The sequence below is a fragment of the Phascolarctos cinereus genome, unplaced genomic scaffold (assembly GCF_003287225.1).
Source record: "Phascolarctos cinereus isolate Bilbo 61053 unplaced genomic scaffold, phaCin_HiC Scaffold_7;HRSCAF=346, whole genome shotgun sequence".
Lineage (NCBI taxonomy): Eukaryota > Metazoa > Chordata > Mammalia > Diprotodontia > Phascolarctidae > Phascolarctos > Phascolarctos cinereus.
Genome location: NW_027556180.1, coordinates 59,755,296 through 59,776,609, shown reverse-complemented (window position 1 = coordinate 59,776,609; position 21,314 = coordinate 59,755,296). Strand labels below are relative to the sequence as shown.

General features: G+C 36.6%; 1 protein-coding gene across 1 annotated transcript in view; it reads left to right on the top strand.

The window, feature by feature from the left end:
• Positions 1–7,860, top strand: part of NYAP2 (neuronal tyrosine-phosphorylated phosphoinositide-3-kinase adaptor 2) — a 325,867-nt gene extending 318,007 nt beyond the window's left edge. Inside the window, exon 7 of the mRNA XM_020975494.2 lies at positions 2,321–7,860. Within this exon, the coding sequence (XP_020831153.1) occupies positions 2,321–2,548 (228 nt within the window). The 3' untranslated portion in view covers positions 2,549–7,860. The remainder of the gene's footprint in view (positions 1–2,320) is intronic.
• Positions 7,861–21,314: the final 13,454 nt, after the last annotated feature.

The following is a 21,314-nucleotide window of genomic DNA, read 5'->3' as shown; positions in this document are numbered from 1 at the left end:
TCCTTAAAATGCTGTAAGATGGTGCTATATTTACAGATGAAGAAATTAAGACCGAGATATATTATGTTATTTTCCTGTGGTCACATAACTAATAAGCAGTTGAAAGCAGGTTTCAAACTTGGGTCTTCTTGACTTTGAGGTCTATTGTTGTATCCACTATGTCACCCAACTGCTTGTCTGTCATAGCACTAATGTTTCTCCATAACTCTTAAGAATTAAAGGAGTAAATGGTGACAAAAACTAAAATCAAAGTCACAACTAGCCAAACCTGTCTATTTGAAATGAACTATTGAACCTGCTTTCAGTTTCCCTCCTCTGTGAATGATGTTTGGTATGGGTAACAAGCATATAGAAAAATCCTTTTCTAAATGTAGAAGATGAAAGGATTAGCCTATGTTCTCTCCAAGCTGCAGCCTTCAAACCTCAAAAGATATGTGTTATCATTGTGTGGGTCAAGTGCATCCTCAACCAATAAAAATAATAGCTCTTCCATGAACCAGTGCTGATTTTTGTTAATTTCTATGAGCAAATAGATCAGCTGTGGCAATTCTTCTGGTGATAGGTCTCTTTGGACTTAGCTGTGCTGGTCCTGACATGATAGCTACATAGTTGAGCCCTGGAGCTATACTCAAAATCTTTCCAATTTGTTTTCTACTTATAGTCTTTGTGACCCAGGATAATCCCAAAACCACAATGAGATATTGGAATAATATTTTGTTATTGGATCAGGTGCCTTCCATTTCCATAAGTCAGAAATTGGCTTCTGTATAGTCAGATCTTTACTCTCTCTCTGCCTCCACTCCAACTTCAGCACAACTGCCAGACTAACATAGTTGCTATGTAAATGTGTGTGTGTGTGTGTGTGTGTATATATATACATATATATATGTATATATATACACACACATATATAATGTGTGTTTTTGTATATATATGAACACATACACATACATATATACACAAACATGTGTATACACACATGCATATCTATGTATATAATAGCATCGTGTCATTCTTCTACTCAAAAATGTTCAGCAGTTACCTTTTTCTGAGTAAAATTCAGTTTCCTTAGCCTGCAATGCATGACTTTCAACAATATGGCACCACCGTACCAATCCAGGCTGATTTCATATTGCTCCCTTTTCTAGCAAACTGGGAATCCTCTCTACTCCCCAAATATGCCCTCTGTTTTCATGCCTTTGTATCTTTCTTCCTTCCCCAAATTGACCTATTGAATTTAAATCTTGACTTCATGATTTGGAAGGGATTTGGAGGCCCTCTACCTTGACCCTCTCCTTTTATAGATGAGGTCATGAAGTAGTAAAAGAAGTAAAGTGATATCTAAGATCAGAAAGCTGGTGAGTGGGAAAGATGAGATTTGAACCCATTTCAACCTGAGTCCAAATGCAACACTCAACTCCATATTCTTCCATCTCCATTAAGCCTTCTCTCATTCCTCCAGTTGGTAAAAATCTTTCTATTCTCAGATATTTGCATATGTATAGGACTGGGTGTTGGTGTTTTTTTTCCCCCTTCCTGGAAATGCAATTTATGTTTCAGTGCATCAAATACAATGGTGTCATTACTGAATCTGAAAGCAGCTCAAGGATTCTTGTTGGCTTCTGAAAGTCCAGTGACCAGTAATTCTAATTTGGTCATTCACTGAAGGCATAAAACATGAGATTAAAATACCCTTTTTGCTAAAGATTACTTTGAACTTCAAAATCCTAAATTGATATAATATTTTGGCAGCCATTCTGGATGCAAGATTAAAATAATTGGCCATTATTGAGATCAAAGTAACATGACTCATTAAATAGTAACAGGAATCATGCAGTTCTGTAACATGCAATTTGTAAATGAAGCCTTTAGCTTTTCAAACTATTTCAGCAGAATTCAGACAATGCTCATTAAAACATATTACTAAGCAATAAGATTACCCTGAAAAGAAGAACAAAACCAACTATTGCATTTGGATAGATTAAGGAAGTTTAAAAATATAGGATTATAGAGTATAAAACAGACAGATGAATACTTTGGAAAGTAATTTGTTTCCTTGATTAGACCTAAGTGATTCAGGTAAAAGGTCAAGTCACATAACATTACAGTCTTTGTTAACTGGAAGAATAAAGTGTTGTTACTGAGTAATTGTTATGTTTTAGGTCCCTGTATAATATTCACCAATTTATTTTTATCTTTGCAGTAGAAAAAGGAATCTTTGACATGGATGGCATTCTAAACCAAATTTATGACAAAAGGAAAAATTCTGCTCTATAGTCAGGTCTTGTCTATGCTGTAATCACTCTTTCTCTTTTGGTAGGTGGCATGCATGCAGTGGTTGCATGGAGACCATACAATGATGGAGATGATTGAGAAAAAACGCTGTTTGTGCAAAGAGATCAAGGCAAGACAAAAAACAGAAAAGGGACTTTGCAAACAAGACAGCATGCCAATTCTACCAAGCTGGAAGAAGAATACAGGGACAAAGAAGTACAGTCCTCCACCATATTCTAAACAACAAACAGTATTTTGGGATACTGCAATATGACAAAGTATGAGAGGCTGCAAGCTCCACAAGACTATTATTTCACTTGTATGGGGAGGGGGATGTTCACCAAACCTGTTTAAGAGGGTGTTGGTTGACATACATCTTCTTTACTTGTGATAAAATGGCAACATTGCCCTTGGAAATCCATGTTAAGTTGTGCTTACTTAAAATAAGTCCAAGGCAAATTAACTTTACCAACAATTAAAATATGTGTGTTTATTAAGGATTTTTTTTAATCCAAAAAAATTAAAATGTAAATATTTTGCTAGTCTATTGAAAGAAAACACCTGAAATAGTACACATATATACATATATAATTTACAGAGGTATCAAGAGTTTTACTAGATAATGTATTAAACAATTTATTTTCCATTATCTATGTAATCCCCAATTTGTTTTCTTTTCCTTACCCACCTAAATTTGTCTTCTGTACAAAAGCATGTGAGTATAAATCATTGTTCAGCAGTATAATATATGAATAAATCTGGTGCTGGGATGGTAGAAGTTGAATATCACCATATTCATTAGGCACATCTGTTACTTTTAATTTTTATTAAAACTTGACAGGAAATTAATGCAAATGTAGCACCTAATTTGGATGTCCACATCACATTAAAACCAATCTCTTTTGCTACATTAGTTTTTAAGGAGCTTATCTTATATATCCTCTTGTTTATATTAAATAATGGTTAGTCAACTCTCCAGAGATAGTTATTCAGATATACTTGGCTAACCTAGTAGAATAACTTGACTTTAGAAATGTCTGTAGGGATACACTTCCTTGCATTGTTGATTTTATTAGTGGAGACCAGGGTTCACTGTGACTATGAAAAGGGATATCAGAATCTGAAGAATAATACTGTTTTCTAGAAGTTTTTTTTAAAACCATGGCAGTGTAGCCACAATTCCTGACAAATAGAAGAATGAAGGGTAGGAGGATTTGTATTTTTATTTTATTTTTGGCTGATGGAAAAAAATGAAATTATGAAAGTCATTCAAGATTTGTTTACATTACTTTTTTTGTGTATGTGTATGTGTGCGTATATACTCAACTGTTTCTCAGATTAGGTACAGTTAAGATAAAAATCACATTTCTCCAGAATCATCAATAATTTTAAGATGTTTAGGTCAAAGTTGTCCATGCAGAATTTCCCTTTGTAACAAATTATGATACCATGACCACAACCAAAGAATTGTGACTTTTATTTTATTGTTTCTATTTGTTTAAAAAAAATGGGATGGGGATAGGGATGGGTCCAATTGTATATGACAGTGAGATTTGTGTTAAGAGCTATATATCTTCCAAAAACAAATTAGCAAAAATATGAATATTGCCACGGATAAATGAAAAGTAAATAATCACATATATTTTGTATATTTAAATGACTATGCTTCTTAAATTTGACAGCATGAACATTCTACTTTAACAATCACTTTAGTATTCTTTGAAAAAAAGCATTTTATGACATCATTGTCATATTGGCTTTCCTTTCTAAAGATATTGACAGCAATGCTACAGTGCTTGTCAATAAAACCAAATATAACAGAATTTCATAGTTTTTTGTAATCTATATTGCTAAACTTTAATTAATGCTTTATCAGTGTAGTTCCTTTCAAGCCTTTGAGATATTTTAAAGATAATTTTAATAATTTATAGATAATGTATATTTTGATGTCCAAACTCAGAATTCTGTAGAAGATAAGGAAAAAGGTAAGTGTTTGTATATACATGTGTGAGTGAATATGCAGGAAATATTTGCAAAGCAAATTAAGAGTAAGAGGATTTTCAATAATGGGGGTGGGAGAATAAAATAGAACCAAAATTATAGGAAGTTATGAAAAGGTCTTTATCACTTCAAAATAATTCCTGTCCCTAAAATTCACCAGCTGTATGTTGTTTCAAATCCAACCACTACTGGCTTATAAAAATGAAAACTTGTATTTGATTTAAAGAAAATGTTTATAATCTTAGTTATTTTCTGTTTATTTAAGTAAATCTTTGCTATCTATTTAATTAAATCTACCAGAGAGATTCAACCAAGTCAAGCTCAAGAGATGTAGTTCTCCTTTAAGGGTATATTTAGGGCCAATGTAGTAACCTTGCCATAACCTTGAAATTTACATTGAGGAAATGGCTTTTAAAGAGGATATTAATGTGCTTGTCACTTCTTGTCTAACCTCTTTTAACTAAGAAGGAGACCTGATATTAAATATACAACTTAACAGATGGGTAACTCAATTTGATGGATATAGTGTTGTATCCACCAACATCTGATTATCCTGCATAACTTTTCCAGTTTCTTAGGTTAGGACACATATTTCCATGTAATTTCTCCCAAGCCCAATCCAAATATGATACAATTGGGCAGTATAGAAAAGTGACATCACTGTGATTTAAATCCTGATGATACTTTCAGTATATGTCTATGAAATTGTTGATTGCATATATCTAATCAAATCCAATGAACATTTATTAAGCAATCAATATATGCAATATGCAAAGCACTGTGGTGGGTGCCAAAGTAAAAAAAAAAGAACCCTACCCTCATTAATCTTACTTTGGAATAGGAATGAATTTGCATAAGAAAAGCCTTCATTAACTGGTTTGCTTACTACAAAAAAATATTTCCCTCTTCTCTCATTATTTCTTTACCTGGACAAGTTAAATTGGGAAGACAACCTCTTGAGAACCAGAAAGAAGACAAGTTGTGGATCTGATTGGATTATCTGATTAGTAAAACACCAACATTTCCAAACAGTTGGATTGATTAGTTATTAGCTATTGGTTATCTTCCTGGCCAAATCAGGCATGACATGGTCATCAGGTTGCTTTGCTATGGTTGACTGGTTCAGCTCCAAGGTCAAGAAATGACCTCAGTGGTAGTCAGAGAGATGGATTTTCTGCATACAGATTGCCTCAATAGAAATAAAATAAAGTTTCTGAAGGGAAAATGAGAAAATGGAAAAAAAAGGAACCCAGATTCAACATGAGAATCTTATCAACTTTACGTAAAACAAAACAAAAGAAAACAAAATATATCAGTGTATTTCCTGGCATAGAGTTTCTTTGTTGTCATATAACTGTAGGCCTCCATCTATTCCCATGTAGATATAACTGAAACAAGTATGAAATAATCAGTGATCTCTGGCACTAGTTAAGATCTGCATTTGCAAAACTGACATATAACCCACCACTAAAATTTTTAAGTGGATAACAATAGATATCATTGTGCTCAGTCAAATAACTATTTTACTTAGGAGATGAACTTAATCAAACAGGGTCCTGTGCATCCTAAGCATCCCAGAAATCTTTCTGGACTTAATAAATGGTGACATGGCTAAATTATACCTTTTTAAAATCAGTTCTCTGTCTAGACTCAGCTATACTCAGGTAGTAAGTGGAAGATTCCTTCAAGGATCCCATATTGTTCAGTAGCATGCTATTAATGTTTAGCTTAGGCTGTGTCTATATGCCTAAATTAGATGGAGAGTTTTAATTTACTTCAATAATCTTGAGTGAAAATAGTTGAAGCAGTTGTCTGGCAAGTGTGTCTAGTTGAGTCAGAAGTCAATATGTGTATACAGATAAGCTTAGCATCATCCATATGCTAATAAGAGGAAGGGGGAGGTATTCAGTGGCCTCAGATAGAATGCCATCAGTGCATGCCATCAGAGTGCTTAATTCATGTCCTTCTTTATATATTTGCATATGAAATGCAGAAAATGCCAATAGCTTATAATACAAAGACCAATTCATTCTTACAAATACATATTTAAGCTAGTCAGGCAACAGAATGCTTTGACCAACTCATCCTGTCTACTTACAGTCAATGGAAATACATTCAACCAATGACATAGTCATTTTTGACCTGTCCATTCTAAGTGGAAGACTGTCTTCCCCATCTTCATATGCCCTATCATGCCCAGTACAATGCCTTGCACAAAGGATGCACTGGATAATTATTTGCTGCATCAGATTTAATTGAATTGCATTGGATGAGAGGGCAAGTTGGTATTTGCAGAACTGGGGCAATTAATGAGATAATCGCTAACATTCCCAAGTTGAAATTGTGATATTACAAACAAAAGAGGATTGTTTAAACAAATGATGTTTGATATTTGTATATATATACCTTCTATTTAATGCTTTCCAGATCAAGTAGATAATCAAAACAAATGACTGGAATGCATTAAAGTTCATTTACAAACACACAATGTCTGTTTATATGTAAGCATCTTCAGGCACACATACAGTATGCCAATGGAATTATGTAAATCAATAATGGGCTGACAGGTTTTGCAATGTGAGGAACTGCTCTTGAACTCAGTGACTTGAGGATTGGACTGAATTGAAAACAGTTTGGTGTTTGGATCAACGTCTTCTTGGCAAATAGGTATATTGAAGGGATAAAGAAACAACTGATAGAATTTCCCTTTAAACTTCAAATTTAGGAATGAACATGCTTAGAGGAATATAGTTGGGGTTGGCTCCAACAAAAAGATATTTGAACAGTCTTTTGAGGTGTTTGATGACCTCCCTATTGAATTGGGTTTCCTCATCCCTAATGTATCTGCATTGACACATGTATGCACCCACATACAGTATATATACTGTATATATTTATAAAATGTTTAGTATGCACTTCTTTTGTTTGGAACTCTTGGAGTTAACCTTTCTAGTGTAGCAATTTGTGTAAAGTGCACTGTGATGACAAGAAAGCACAGTCAAATCACAGGTCTTGTTATTCTTGCACTAAAAAAATGTGTTTACGTATTTAGCCACTGTATGTTTACTTTATCACTCTTTTTGAAAAATTTAAAAGAATAGCTACTAAGCAAATGATATAAGATAGTATGTTTTTTAGTGGATAATGGCACTACATTTTTAAAAGACAGGGTTTTTAAAAGAGAAGAAACCATTTTAATTCCATTTCGTTCTAATGTAACATGTTTACGAATATCTTAATAACTGAATGTTCTATTGCTTTCTTCATGAGTCATTAGAAGTGTCAGGTCTGTGCCTGAAAATATGTGCAAAGGAAGAGTAGGTAGCAGATTTCTGTACTCATGTATTTCTTAACTATTTCTACATACACAGTCTACACACAGATATCATTTCTTTTCATTTTTGTACTTGATTTTTTAAGTGATATGTAACTATAAATGTACTTTGATACTTCTGAAGTAACAATATGTTGTTTGGGGGAAAAATGTTTTGATTTCCTTAGTGCATTGAAAATATTTTGCAATCCTTTTGTGCTTACTGATTTGTGATCCTGTGTAATTATAATAAAAGCAATAGTTTAAAATAACTAGCCTTGATATTGTATGATTGATAGTAAATTTGTATGTCCATATTGCATGGAATTTCCATGGCCTGTGTTTTTTTTTTCAGAGGAGAGAGGAAAGAAGGAAGAAGATAAGTATAGATTTTCTCAAGGTATGTCACAGTATGTGATGTTGTATGTGGTCTTTTCATACATCAAGGGGCATACTTGAAACAAAGAACTACTTTGGAGCCACTGAATTCACATTACCTTTCTTCCGGGGTGGGAGGTGGGTGTGGTCATTAAAATAAAAAGGAATTTCACATTCCTTTCTTGCAGAGTTTTGGCCTCAAAACAACCTTCCAGCAGTCATGAACCTAGGCAATCAAAGAAACGAAAGCTCTGAGGTATGCTGATATAAAATTCTTACGGCTAGTAGGATCAGGCCTCTTTACTGAGAAATTAAATTTGGGCTTTTGTAGACATCTAAGATATATAGCAAATAGCAAGCATGTACTTAGTGTCTGTTATGTGAAAAGCCTAGGTTGGCTGTTAGGGTCAGATAGGGTCAGAAGACAGGGTCAGAACAATAGTTATGGTGAGCTCTTGAGACTTTTCCCCAGGGTTCTGAAATTTAGAGGGAGGATTACAATACTTTAATAAGGTTTGTGTTAATGATTAGTTAAAATGGTAAATTGCCATAAGGCAAGTTCTTTCCCCAGTGACCACATCCCAGAAAAGATTCTACCATGAGGTCCCGTCATATCCTCTCCCCTTTAAACAGTGTCCCTCTCTGATGAGCAACAGAAACAAGTATCCTGAGGACTTTGCCTCTTCCACATGGAATTTCTCTTTCCACAGGTCCCAGATCTTAGGTATCTTCTTGAGGTCCACACCCCAACTGAATTAAGCTTAAATTTTTATTTGGAGACATCTCCCATGTTGTGTACTTAAGGCTCATTTTGGGGTTCTTGGCTTTCAGAACTGCTGTGTGTTAGCATGGGGTTATAAATTCATATGACATAATAGCTGTCCACAGCTTACAAAAGAATACCATTTAGTTCACCATCTAATATTTAATTTTCGTTTTCTAGTTTTCTCTTACCAAGTCCTTCACAAACCACTTACATTTTCTTCTACGCAAATTTTTTTTCTAAAAGCTTTTATCCTATTTACAGAGATCTCCCACAATTATTGAATATTAAAACAACCTCTCAAAATCTTCAGCACTGTTTTCAATATTTCCTCTATTCTTCCATATTTAGTATCCTCATGGTAGCCCAAGGACTGCCGCATAGCATGTGCATGTGAGCACAGACACACAGACACACACACATACACACACACATGCAAATATACACAGAACCACATTGGCTTATTCTCTCCTAAAGTAATTTATTCTCTAAATTACATCTTCACCACTCCATCCATTAAAATTATTATCCTCCAAGTATATTTTTCTTTGTCTTAGTAGGAAATCAAACTGACTAGAATAAATTTAAATTAAGATAGGAATGTACAACGTTTCCAGGGCTCTTTTCACTTTATTTTTAAAAAAAAAATGAGTACCAAATTCTCTCCCTCCCTTCCTCCCCCTTCATTGAGAAGGCAAACAATTTGACTCAGGTTATACATATACAGTTGTGCAAAACACATTTCCATATTAGCCATGAAAAATAAAGTTAAAAAAAGTATGATTCAATCTGCATTTATAATGCATCAGTTCTTTCTCTGGAGATGGATAGCATTTTTTCTTCAACTCCTTAGGAATTGTCTTGGATCATTTTATTGCTGAGAATAGTTAAGTTATTTGTAATTGATCATAGTACAATATTGCAGTTACTGTGTATGATGTTCTCCTGGTTTTGCTCACTTCACTTTGCATCAGTTCATATGACTCTTTCCATGTTTTTTGAGAGCTTCCTGCTCATTATTTCTTATAACTCAATAATATCCCATAACAATTATATACCATAAATTGTTCAGCAATTTTTCCATTGATGGGCATCCTCTCAATTTCCAATTCTTTGTCACCACTAAAAGATCTGCTGTAAATGTTTTGTACCTCTAGTTTCTTTTCTTTATTATATCTCTTTGGGATACAGACCTAGTAGTGTTTTGCTTGGTCAAAGGGTACTTGTGGTTTTATAGGCCTTTGGACATAGTTCCAAATTGCTCACCAGAATAGCTGCATCAGTTCACAACTCCACCAACAATGCATTAGTGTCTCAGTTTCCCCACATCTCCTCCAACATTTGCCATTTTCCTTTTCTGTCATATTAGCCAATCTGACAGATGTGAGATAGTATCTTAGAGTTGTTTTAATTTGCATTTCTCTAATCAAAACTAATTGAAGCATCTTTTCACATGACTATAGATAGATTTAATTATTTTGCCTGAAATCTGTCTGTTCATATTCTATAACCATTTATTAATTGAGGAATGGCTCTTATTTTTATAAATTTGACTCCATTCTCTATATATTTAAGAAATGAGGCTTTATTGCAATTTTTTTTTCACAATTATAATTACTGTGTATTTCCCTCCATCCTATTTCCTCCCTGTTTATCCAACTCTCACCTTTCACCTTGTCTATCCTCAAGTGTTTTGCATCTGATTACTGCCTCCTCCAATATGCCCATTCTTCTATCAGTCACCTTTTCTCTTATCTTCTTTTATTTCCTGTCTTATTTCCATAAGGTAAGATTTCTATACTCAACTGAGTGTGGTTGTTATTCACTCTTTGAGCCAGTTCTGATGAGAATAAGGTTTAAGTGCTCCTGCCTACCTCCTCCATCTTTCCCTCCATTATAAAAGCTCTTTTATACCTCTTTCATGTGAGATAGTTTACCTCATTCTATCTCTCCTTTCCCCCTTTCTCCAGTGAATTCCTCTTTCTCACTCCCCCCAATTTATTATTGTCTAAGATATCATCCCATCATATTCAAGTCACACTAATGCCCTCTGTTTATATATAATCATTTTAACTATCTGAATAATGAGGAACGTCTTAGGAGTTGCAAGTATCATCTCCCTAGGAATGTAAACATTATTATGTTTTTTAGCTAATAGTATTTTTCCCAATTACATATAAATTTAGTTTTCAACATTCATCTTTGTAAGATTTTGAGCTCCAAATTTTTCTCCCTCCCTCCCTTCCCTGCCCCCTCCCAAAGATGGCAAGCAATCTGATATAGGTTATACATATACAATGATATTAAACATATTTCCACATTAGTCATGCTATGAAAGGAGACTCAGAATAAAAGGTAAAAACCATACCAAAAAAAAGTGAAAATACTACACTTCGATCTGCGTTCAGGCTTCATAGTTCTTTCTCTGGATGTAATCAGCATTTTCCATCATGAGTCCCTTGGGATTGTCTTGGATCATTACATTTCTGAGATCTAAGTCTATCGCAGTTAATCATTGAACAATGTTGCTGCTACTGTGTACAATTTTCTGGTTCTGCTCACTTTCATTACAACTTTCTGGTTCTCACTCAGCATCAATTCATAAACAGTTTAATCTTATTGAATACTTTATGATTTCTCTTTCTTGTTTACCTTTTTATTTTTCTCTTGAGTCTTGTATATGAAAGTCAGATTTTCTAGAGGCAGAGCCAAGATGGCAAAGAAAAGCCAGGAAGTTGCCTGAGCTCTCCTAAACTTCCCTCAGAAACAATATTAAATTAAACCTCTAAACACATTCTGGAGCTACAGAAGCTACAAAAAGATGGAGTGAAACAGTTTTCCTGATTAAAATACCTTAGAAGGAGTTCAGGAAAGGTCTGTCTCACTTAGATAAAAGGGGAGAACAGCTCACTGCAACTGGTGTCCAGGCAAGCCAACAGGAGGCTTTTAGGCATAGCACAGATCAGTAACTGAGGCCCCACAGTCATGGCTCAGCAGCCAGTGCCACAGCAGGCCAGGTGGGGGACTTCTAGTCCTAACACAGAAGGCAAACTGTCAGCCCCAGAACTCAGGGCACAACAGGCATGACTAGGTCAGGCCATCCCAGTGCAAGCTGGCAGCTGTTGAAGTCCTGGAGCAGATAGTCATTGGCCAGGCCCATAGCCCCCAGCACAAGAAGCTTGGGACAATGTCCCCAGTAACTCTGCATCAGAGTTCAACTTCTAAAGTCATGAAATAGACTAGAAAATGAGCAAAAAAAACCCCCAAAAAAACAAAAAAAGAAAAGCAAACTCCCAAACAACAACAACAACAACAACAACAACAACAACAACAAAAGAGCCATATGGCAACAAGGAAGATGAAAACACAACTCAAAAGGGGGCAACAATGTCAAAATGCCTACATGCAAAACCTCAAAGTAAAATATGAATTGGTCTCAAGCCCAAAACAGTCCTCTTAGAAAAGCTTAGAAATATTTTACAAATCAAATAAGAGAGGTAGGAGAAAAATTGGGAAAATAAATGAGAGTCATGCAAGAGACAGTCGATAGCTTGGAAAAGGAAAAAAAAAAGACTAAATAAAACTGTTCCTGAAAAAAAAAAAGAATTGGCCAAATGGTGAAGAATCCAGTGAAGAAAACAATTGCTTGAAAAATAGAACTGCCCAAATGGAAAAAGAGGTACAAAAGCTAACTGAAGAAATTATTTACTTAAAAATTAGAATTGGGCAAGTGGAAGTTCAATGACTCCATGAGACAAGAATCAGTCAAATAAAATCAAAAGACTGAAAAAAAGAAGAAAATGTAAAATGCCTCATTTGAAAAACAACTGACCTGGAAAATAGATCCAGGAGAGATAATTTAAGAATTATTGACTATCTGAAAGCCATGATCAAAAAAAAAAAAAAAAAGAGCCTGGACAACATCTTTCTAAGCTCTTTTTTTTTTTTTGATCATGACTTTCAGATATTCCAATAATTTTTGAATCATCTCTCCTCGACCTATTTTCCAGGTCAGTTATTTTTCCAATGAGATATTTCACCTTGTTCTCTATTTTTTCATTCTCTTGGTTTTGTTTTACAGTGTCTTGATTTCTCATAAAGTCATATAGTCCATTCTAATTTTTTTTTTGGCTGGCAATGGGGTTAAATAACTTATGCAGTGTCACCCAGCTAGTAAGTGTTATGTGTCTGAGGCTGGATTTGAACTCAGTTCCTCCTGAATCCAGGGCCTGCACCACCTAGCTGACCCTCCATTCTAATTTTTAAGGAAGTATTTTCTTCAGTGAGCTTTTGGACTTCCTTTTCCATTTGGCCAATTCTGCTTTTTAAGTCATTCTTCTCCTCATTGGCTTTTTGGACCTCTTTTTCCATTTGGGTTAGGCTATTTTGTAAAGTGTTATTTTCTTCAGTATTTTTGGGGTCTCCTTTAGCAAGCTGTTGACTTATTTTGCATGATTTTCTTGCATCACTCTCATTTCTCTTCCAAGTTTTTCTTCTGCTTCTCTTACTTGCTTCTCAAAATCCTTTTTGAGCTCTTCCATGGCCTGGGACCAATTCATATTTTTCTTGGAGGCTTTGGATATAGGAGCTTTGACTTTGTTGTCTTCTGGTTGTATGTTTTGATTCTCTTTGTCACTAAAGAAAGCTTCTATGGTCTGACTTTTTTGGGTGCAATTTGCTCATGATCCCAGCCAATTATTTGAGTTATAAACTCTTTGTTAATGTAGGGGTCTGCTTCCAGTGTGGAGAATATACTGTCCCAGCTTCGGGAGAAGCTGTAAATTTTCAGTTCCTCCAAGGTGGTACAATCAGGAGTGAGATGTTTACTCTTTTCCTGGCCTTTGCTGTGGTCTATGAGTGACTACAAGCACTCTTTTCTGCCTGGAGCTGTGAGGAGGATTCTCTCTCCATTGCCACTACAAGCTCCACCACACTAACACACCTCCTTGCCCCAGGACCACCACCCAGAACTGTGACCCAGATCCAAACACAGGTAAACCAAGAGAGTCTTACCTCAGCACCAGCAAAGATATCCCTACAATCCACCTCTAATGAGCCAGTCAATCCCCACTCTGTGAAGCAGCTGCTGCCCTGGGGCTGCAGCCAGGTTTGGGGCTGGGACCAAGCTTCTCTCTTACCACAGTCACAGACTTTTCCTACTGACCTTCTAAGTTCTTGTTTATGGGTTGAAAAGTCTGGATACTGCCACAGCTGCCCATGATTCATTCCCCTAAGGCCTGCTCCAGATTTGCTGAGGGGTGTTTTGCCTGTGTGCCCATGCTGTGCTGCCTTCCTTTTTCAGGCTGGTATGATAGACCTTTCCAATCAACCATCCATGTTGTCTTGGACTGGAAATTTGTTTCACTCTGTCTTTTTGTGGGTTCTGCTGCTTTAGAATTTGTTTAGAGCCATTTTTATAGGTATTTGGAGGGGTTTGGGGGAGAACTCAAACAAGTCACTGCTTTTACTCCACCATCTTGGCCCTGCCACCTCTGGACACCATTTTTCAAGAAATTATCAAAGAAATCTGCCCTGAACCAGAGGGTAAAATAGTTGTTGAAAGACTGTACCAATCACCTCCTGAAAGAAATCACACAATGAAAACTCCAAGGAATATTGTAGCCAAATTCCAGAATTATCAGGTCAAGGTGAAAGCAGCCAGAAAGAAAAAAAAATCAAATATTAAGGAGTTACAATCAGGATTACACAGGACTTCACAGCTTTCACATTAAAGGATCAGAGGGCTTGGAAAATGATATTCTCAAAGGTAAAGGAGCTTGGATTACAACCAAGAATCAACTACCAAGCAAACTGAGCATAATCTTTCAGGGGGAAAGATTGATATTCAATGAAATAAGGGACTTTCAAACTTTGCTGATGAAAAGATCAGAGTTGAACAGACAAATACAAGAGTCATAAGCAGCATAAAAAGGTCAATAGGAAAGAAAAAAACATTATTCAATAAGATTAAACTGTTTATATACCTACAGGAGAAGATAACATTTGTAACTCTTTTTTAAAAAAAATATTATTTATTTTTAATTTTCAACATTTACTTCCACAAGATTTTGAGTTCCAAATTTTCACCCCATCTTACCCTTCCCCCCACCCCAAGATGAAATGCATTCTTCCCCTAGTCTGTCCTCTCTTCTTTCTCTCCCCCCCTTCCCTTATCCCCCTTCCCCTTCTGCTTTCCTGTAGGGCATGATAGATTTCTGTACCCCATTTTCTGTATTTCTTATTTCCCAGTTGCATGTGAAAACATTTTTTTTAATATGTGTCTTTAAAACTTTGGGTTCCAAATTTTCTCCCTTCTTCCCTCCACACTCACCCTCATTGAAAAGGCAAGCAACTCAATATGGGTTATACATGTGCAGCTATGCAAAACAATTCCATAGAAGTCATGTTGTGAAAAACTGTTTCCCTTAATCCTATCCCACCCCTCCCCCATTTATTCTATTGTTTCTTTTGACCTTGTCCCTCCTCAAAAGTTTTTGCTTCTGATTACCCCCTTTCCCAATCTGCCCTCCTCTCTGTCATTCCCCTGCTCTCTTGTCCCCTTCTCCCCTTATTTTTCTGCAGGGTCAGACATATTTCCATACCCAATTGAGTGCATATGTTATTCCCTCCTCAAGCCAAATTCTATGATAATAAGATTCACTCATTCCCTCTTACCTTCCCCTGTTTCCCTTCCACTGTAAGAGCTTTTTTCTTTTCTGTTTTTTTGTGAGATAATTTACCCCATTCTACCTCTCCCTTACTCCTTCTCCCAGTATAATCCTCTCTCACCCCTTATTTTTATTCTCCAGATATGACCCCTTCATCTTCAACTCGCCCTGTGCCCTCTCTCTCTCTCTCTCTCTGTCTCTCTCTCTGTCTCTCTCTCTCTGTATGTGTATATATATATATATTATATTATATATATATATACACACACACACACACACACACACACATACATATAATTTTTTCCCCTCCAACTACCCTAATATTGACAAAGGTCTCATGAGTTATAAATATCATCTTTCCCATGCAGGAATGTAAACAGTTCAACCTTCGTAAGTCTTTTATGATTTATCCTTCCTGTTTACTTCTTCATGTTCCACTTGAGTCCTGTATTTGAAAGTCAAATTTTCTATTCAGTTATGGTCTTTTCATCAAGAATACTTGAAAGTCCTCTATTTCTCTGAATGACCATTTTCCCCCTGAAGGGTTATACTCAGTTTTGCTGGGTAGGTGATTCTTGGTTGTAATCCTATCTCCTTTGCCCTCCAGAATATTATATTCCATGCTCTCTGGTCCCTTAATGTAGAAGCTGCTAAATCTTGTGTTATCCTTATTATGTTTCCAAAGTACTTGAATTGTTTTGTTCTGTCTGCTTTTAATATTTTCTCCTTGATCTGGGAACTCTGGAATTTGGCTAAAATATTCCTAGGAGTTTTCCTTTGAGGATCTCTTTCAAGAGGAGATTGGTGGATTCTTTCAATTTCTATTTTGCCCTCTGGTTCTGAAATACCAGGGCAATTTTCCTTGATAATTTCTTAAAAGATAATGTCTAGGCTCTGTTTTTGATCATGGCTTTCAGATAGTCCAATAATTTTTAAATTCTCTCTCCTGGATCTATTTTCCAGATCAGTTGTTTTTTCAATGAAATATTTCACATTGTATTCTAATTTTTTCATTCTTTTGGATTTGTTTTACAGTGTCCTGATTTCTCATAAAGTTACTAGCTTCCAATTGTTCTACTCTAATTTTTAAGGAAGTATTTTCTTCAGTAAGCTTTTGGACTTCCTTTTCCATTTGGCCAATTTTGCTTTTCAGCACATTTTCCATTTGGCCAATTTTTCTTTTTAGGGCATTCTTCTCTTCGTTGGCTTTTTGGACCTCTTTTGCCATTTGGGTTAGGCTATTTTTTAAAGTTTTATTTTCTTCAGTATTTTTTTGGGTCTCCTTTAGCATTATTCTCTGTTTTTCCTCCACTTCTCTTTCTTGCTTCTCAAAATCCTTTTTGAGCTTTTCCATGGCCTGGGACCAATTCATATTTTTCTTGGAGGCTTTGGATGTAGGGGCTTTGGCTTCATTGCCTTCTTCTGGTTGTGTGTTTTGATCTTCTTTGTCACCAAAGTAAGATAATATACTCTGGCTTTTTGTGCTGCTTGCTCATGATCCCAGCCAATTGCTTGAGTTATAAACTCTTTGTCAAGGTAGGAGTCTGCTTCCAGCATGGAGAATATACTGTCCCAAACTTCAGGGGTTTTGTGCAGCTTTTTCTAGGGACCTGTAAATTTTCAGTTTTTCCAAGATGCTATGATCAAGGGTGAGGTGTTTAGTCCTTTCCTGGCCTGTGCTGTGGTCTATAAGTGACCACAAGCACTCTTTTCTGTCTTGGAACTTTGAGGAAGATTTCTTCTCCACAGCTACTACAAGCTCCTCCATGCTAGCACTCCTCTTCACCCCAGGACCACCACTCAGAACTGTGACCCAGATCCAAGCATGGGCAAAGCAGGAGAATCCTGCACCAACAGATAGATCCCTGTAATCACCCTCTGATCAGCCACTCAATTCCCCCTCAGTCTGTCTGCTGGAAGCTCAAGAAGCAGCCCCTGCCCTGGGCCACACTGAGAGCTAAAACCAACTCGATTCTCTCTCAGCACCACAGAAACAGACTTTTCCCACTGACCTTCTAAGTTGTCTTTGGCATTTGTGGGTTGAGAGGTCTGGAAACTGCCACAGCTGCCCATGATTCATTCTTCTGAGGCCTACTTCAGCTTTGGTGTGGCCTGCAAGCCCATGCCAAACTACATTCCTCTCCCAGCCTGGCATGATATACCTTTCAGATCAACCATCTAGGTTGTCTGGGGCTGGAAATTTGTTTCACTCTGTCTTTTTGTGGGTTCTGCTGCTTTAGAATTTGTTTAGAGCCATTTTTTATAGGTATTTGGAGGAGTTTGTGGCAGAGGTCAAGCAAGTCACTACTTTCACTCCGCCATCTTGGCTCTGCCCCTGACACTTGTAACTCTTGAGAATTGTATCTCTATTTGGACAGTTAGAAGAGGTATACATAGAGAATGTGGATATAAGTTGACTTTGATGTGATGATACAAACCAAATTAAGGGGTGAAAAAAGGATTGTATTGGTAGAAGAGAAAAGGGGGAGGCAGAATTGGGTAAATTACATTACATGATGAGGTGCAAAAGACCTATCATATTAGAGTGAAAGAACAGAGAGGATGAGCATTTTCTAAACCTTACTATCATCAGATTTGGCTCAAAGAGGGAATAATATACACATTCATTTGGGTATAGAAATCAACTTACACTATAGGGAAATAGGAGGGAAAAGGAAAAGAAAGGGGTTGGGGTGATAGATGGGAGGGAAGATTGAGGGAGGTGGTGGTCAGAAGCAAAACACTGGTGAGGAAGGACAGGGTGAAAGGAGAGACAAAAATATGAAAATGGTGCAAAATAGGATGAGGGAAATTACACAGGAATCATAACTGTGAATGTGAATGGGATTAACTCTCTCATAAACTGAAAGTGTATAGCAGAGTGGATTGAAAAATAGAATCCTACAATATGTTGTTTACAAGAAACACATTTGAAGCAGAGAGATGCACATACAGAATAAAGGTAAAAGGCTGGAGCAGAATATATCATACATCAGCTAAAGTAAAACAAAACAAAACAAAACAAAGCAATCTTGATCTCAGGCAAAGCAACAGCAAAAAATAGATCTAATTAAAAGAGGCAAGGAAAGAAACTATATCTTGCTAAAAGGTACCATAGACAATTAAGTACTATCGATACTAAACATATACACCAAGTGGTATACTGTCCAAATTCTTAGAAGAAAAGTTAAGGGAATTACAGGAAGAAATAGACAGTACAACTATAACAGTGTGGGACCTCAATCTTCCCCTCTCAGAATTAGATAAATCTAACCACAAAATAAACAAAAATGAAGTTAAGAATGTGAATAGAATTTTAGGAAAGATAGGTATGATAGACCTCTGGAGAAAATCGTATGGGGATAGAAAGGGATATACCTTTTTCTGAGTGATACATGGCACCTACATAAAAGTTGGCCATGTAGTAGGCATTAAAAACCTCACAATCAAATGAAAAAAGCATCATTTTCAGAGCATGATGTAATAAAAATTACATGTAAAAAGGGCCATATGGAAAGATAGAATAAAAATTAATTGGGAACTAAGGAACATAATTTTAAAGAATGAGTGGGTTAAGCAACAACCCAGTGAAACAATAATTTCATCAAAGAGAATGACAATAATGAGACAATACACCAAAATTTATGGGATGCAGCCAAAGCAGGACTTGGAGCAAATTCACTATCTCTAAATGCTTACATGCATACAAAAGAGAAAGAGTAAGTTAATGAATTGAACATGCAGCTAAAAAAGCTAAAAAAAGAACAAATGAAAAATCTCCAATTAAACAATTTAGAAATTCTGAAAAAATCAAAGGAGAGATTAATAAAACTGAAAGCAAGGGAACTATTAAATTAATAAATAAAACTAAGAGCTGATTTTATGGTGTGCAAGTACTCCTCTTCATCCTGGGATTGTGACCCAGGACAGTGACCTGGAATCAAGTATGGGTGGTACAATAGAATCCTACATTCAGTGACAGCAAAGAGACCCTTGTAATCCTTCCTTCTGATCAGTTATCTGATTCCTTCATGTTCTCAGCAAATCAGCAAGATCTCAGCAAATAAGAATCATGCTTGGGGTGGGGAGAGCACAAAGGGGAGTGTCTGAGAAGCAAATCACATCTCTAGCACTGAAGGGTCATCAATGTCTTCTGGTGACATCATTGTCTTGTTTTCACAAAGTTTGCCAACTACTGTTACATTTTTTTCTTTTCAGCTTCATCTCTTCCTTTCTTCCTTCTCTTTCTTTTTCCTTTCTTTCTTTTTTCTTCCCTCCATCCATACAACCTTCCTTCTACCTTCCTCTCTTCCTTTCTTCCCTCCTCTCCTCCTCATTTTTCTTCTTCTTCTTCTTCTTCTCTTCTTCTTCTCTTCTTCTTCTTCTTCTTCTTCTTCTTCTTCTTCTTCTTCTTCTTCTCCTCTCTCTCTCTGTCCTCTTTCTTTCTCCCCCCTTTTTCTTCCCTTTCCAGAATTTCCCTCATTGTTCACTTGTTCTGTTTCCAACCCAGGGTATTTTGCCTTTCATTAGGCAACCTGGTATCCTCTGACTCCCAGGAACTTTTCATATTAATGTCAAATTTAGAGCAGATATCCAACTGGCTTAGCCCAGGGGTGGTGAACCAATGACCTTGAAGCCACATACAGCCCTCTAGGTCTCCAAGTGTGGCCCTTTGACTGAATCCAAACTTCACAGAACAAATCCCCTTAATAAAAGAATTTGTTCTGTAAAACTTGGACTCAGTCAAAAGCCACACCAAAGGACCTAGAAGGCCACATTGGCCTCCAGGCCACAGGTTCCCCAACCCTGCCTTTGACCAATGCATCTTAAAACTCCCCAAAACCAAAGATCCACCATTCTTAGCTTTCCTTGTAGCACAGATTATCGAGTTGCACTTTTGCTAAGTCTTTACAATCCTTCTGCTTTCTGAAGGGCTGTTATGATTTCCCCATTATTAGAATATAAGCTTCTTGATGGTAGGGACTGCCTTTCATTTTTACTTGTATTTCTATTCCCAACCCTTAGCACAGTGCTGGCCAGGGACAAAGAAAGTACTTAATGGATGTTTATTTCCTTCCTTCCCCATTCTTTCTTCCTCTTTTTGAGCATAGGAATCCTCCAAGAGAAGAGGCAGCTAAGTGGCACAGGGGATAGAGTGACAGGCTGGACATCAGGAAGTCTCATCTTCATGAGTTCAATCTGGTTTCAGATACTTACCCACTGTGTGACCCTGGGCAAATCATTTAACCCTGTTTGCCTCAGTTTCTTCATCTGCAAAATGAGCTGAACAAGGAAATGGAAACATTATGTCTTTGCCAAGTAAAACCCCAAATGTGGTCATGAAGAATTGGACATAACTGAATAACAATAACAAAATCCTCAAAAACTGTTTTGGGTTCTCACCTCCCCTTTTTCTTCTGTTCTTCACACTCTCTTTACTCTATCTCCTCCTACCTTCTTTCTCCCTTCACTTTCTGTCTTGCCCTGTCATCTTCTACTGAGCTTTCTTCCTCTTGCCCCCTACTGGGCTTTAAGTGGAAGCCTCTCCTGAATTGCTACCTCTTCAGTCAAAGACTAAGAGTCAATTATTTTAGAAAGACATGTTCCTTGATACACAGTAATTGAACTAGGAATAAAAGGCTCTTTCTCCATAAGAGAGGTCTGTCACTTCCCAGAGTCTTAACCATAAAGCCTAAGCCTCTTTATAACATAGACCAGCAAGACAGCTAATTAAACCCTTTGGGCATTTGAACTTCCTTTCCTCCCTCAGTAGTATCTATGACCTTGTTTCAAATGTCCCTTTGACATAGGGTTGGAAAGTCTTATTTAACTCCCTTCAGTTTCCAGTTGTCAATGTGTATCATGTCACCCCACCCTCCACCTGCCTCAAATAATTCACTTCCTTCCAACGAGCTAC